This window comes from Apium graveolens, chromosome 6 (assembly GCF_009905375.1).
Source record: "Apium graveolens cultivar Ventura chromosome 6, ASM990537v1, whole genome shotgun sequence".
Taxonomy (NCBI): domain Eukaryota; kingdom Viridiplantae; phylum Streptophyta; class Magnoliopsida; order Apiales; family Apiaceae; genus Apium; species Apium graveolens.
The window spans coordinates 283,499,718-283,500,898 of NC_133652.1; the positions used below are offsets into that span (position 1 = coordinate 283,499,718).

General features: G+C 43.0%; 1 protein-coding gene across 1 annotated transcript; it reads right to left on the minus strand.

Moving 5' to 3' along the window:
- Positions 1–473: 473 nt before the first annotated feature.
- Positions 474–962, minus strand: LOC141666126 (uncharacterized). Its single transcript, XM_074472123.1, has one exon. The coding sequence runs from the start codon at positions 960–962 to the stop codon at positions 474–476; it is 489 nt and encodes a 162-aa protein (XP_074328224.1).
- Between the last annotated feature and the right edge of the window lie 219 nt (positions 963–1,181).

Genomic DNA, 1,181 nt, shown 5'->3' on the forward strand with positions numbered 1-1,181 from the left:
GGAGACATGGATTATGCTTCCTCTAGCTTTCCTCTTAGCTTGAGAATATGTAGTCCCACACATTTCTGAGCCCCCTGCTATAAAATTGATTACTTTGTGATGTGGTGGTGGAGGTGGCAGTCCTGATGTCGTCATTTCATTTCATACATTATTGCTCTTGTGGGTCGAGATGTATTCAGTTAGATAGCCTTTTTTCACCAATGTTTCGATTTCTTTCCTTAGTGCCACACAATCATTAGCCTTGTGACCATAGTCTGCATGGAATTCACACCATAGCCTTGAATCAGAATTTGACTTGGGCTTTTGGGTGGCCATCTGACAACATTGCCCAGCTTCTCGAATTCTTTGACTAACACTGTTGGACTCATTCTGAAGCCATAGCTGTCGTACATAGGTGGGAGGTTGGGGTCCTTCCTCCAGTCTGCTCTTCCTTGAGACATGTTGGCGTGATGTTCATCTCGCAGACCACGAGTCTATGGTTTGTATTCCAGTTTGTAGTCTCTTTTTCTTACAATGGTTTTCCTGCTTGGATGGTAATATTTCTCTTCATCTTCCCACCTGTCTTCTTCCAAACGTATCTGTGCCAGGGTCTTGGCCTGTACATCATCCATCATCTTGCATGGGTACTTTGTTAACTCAGCATAAAGTGGAGAGTCTTTATCTAGCCCTCTCCTAAATGCTTCTATGGCTGTAGGAATGTCACGGTTCATTATGGTCACCTTTTCTTTGTTGAATCTTGTGAGATAATCTCTTAATGGCTCTCGGTAATTTTGATATATTTTGTATAAATCACTTATCGTCTTTTCAAAGCGTCGACTACTTGCAAACTGCAGGTTGAAGGCGTCCACCAGATCTGCGAATGTCGCAATGCTACCATTTTGCAAGTTAACGAACCACTGTAAGGCAGGTCCTATCAATGTAGAACCAAATCCCTTACACATGCATGGCTCGTTAAGGTCCATGGTGATTGGTACAGTAAACATCCGTTGCTTGTATTACGCGACGTGTTCTTGTGGATCAGTTGAACCATCAAACGCCTTAATATTTGGTATTGTAAAGCGTTTGGGGATCTCCACTTGAGCTATCTCTTTAGTAAAAGGGGAGTCTGCATAGCTTATGGGCGTGGCTTTCTCTAGTGGTTTTGGTACTCCTGGGATTCTTTGTATCATGTCTTTCACCTC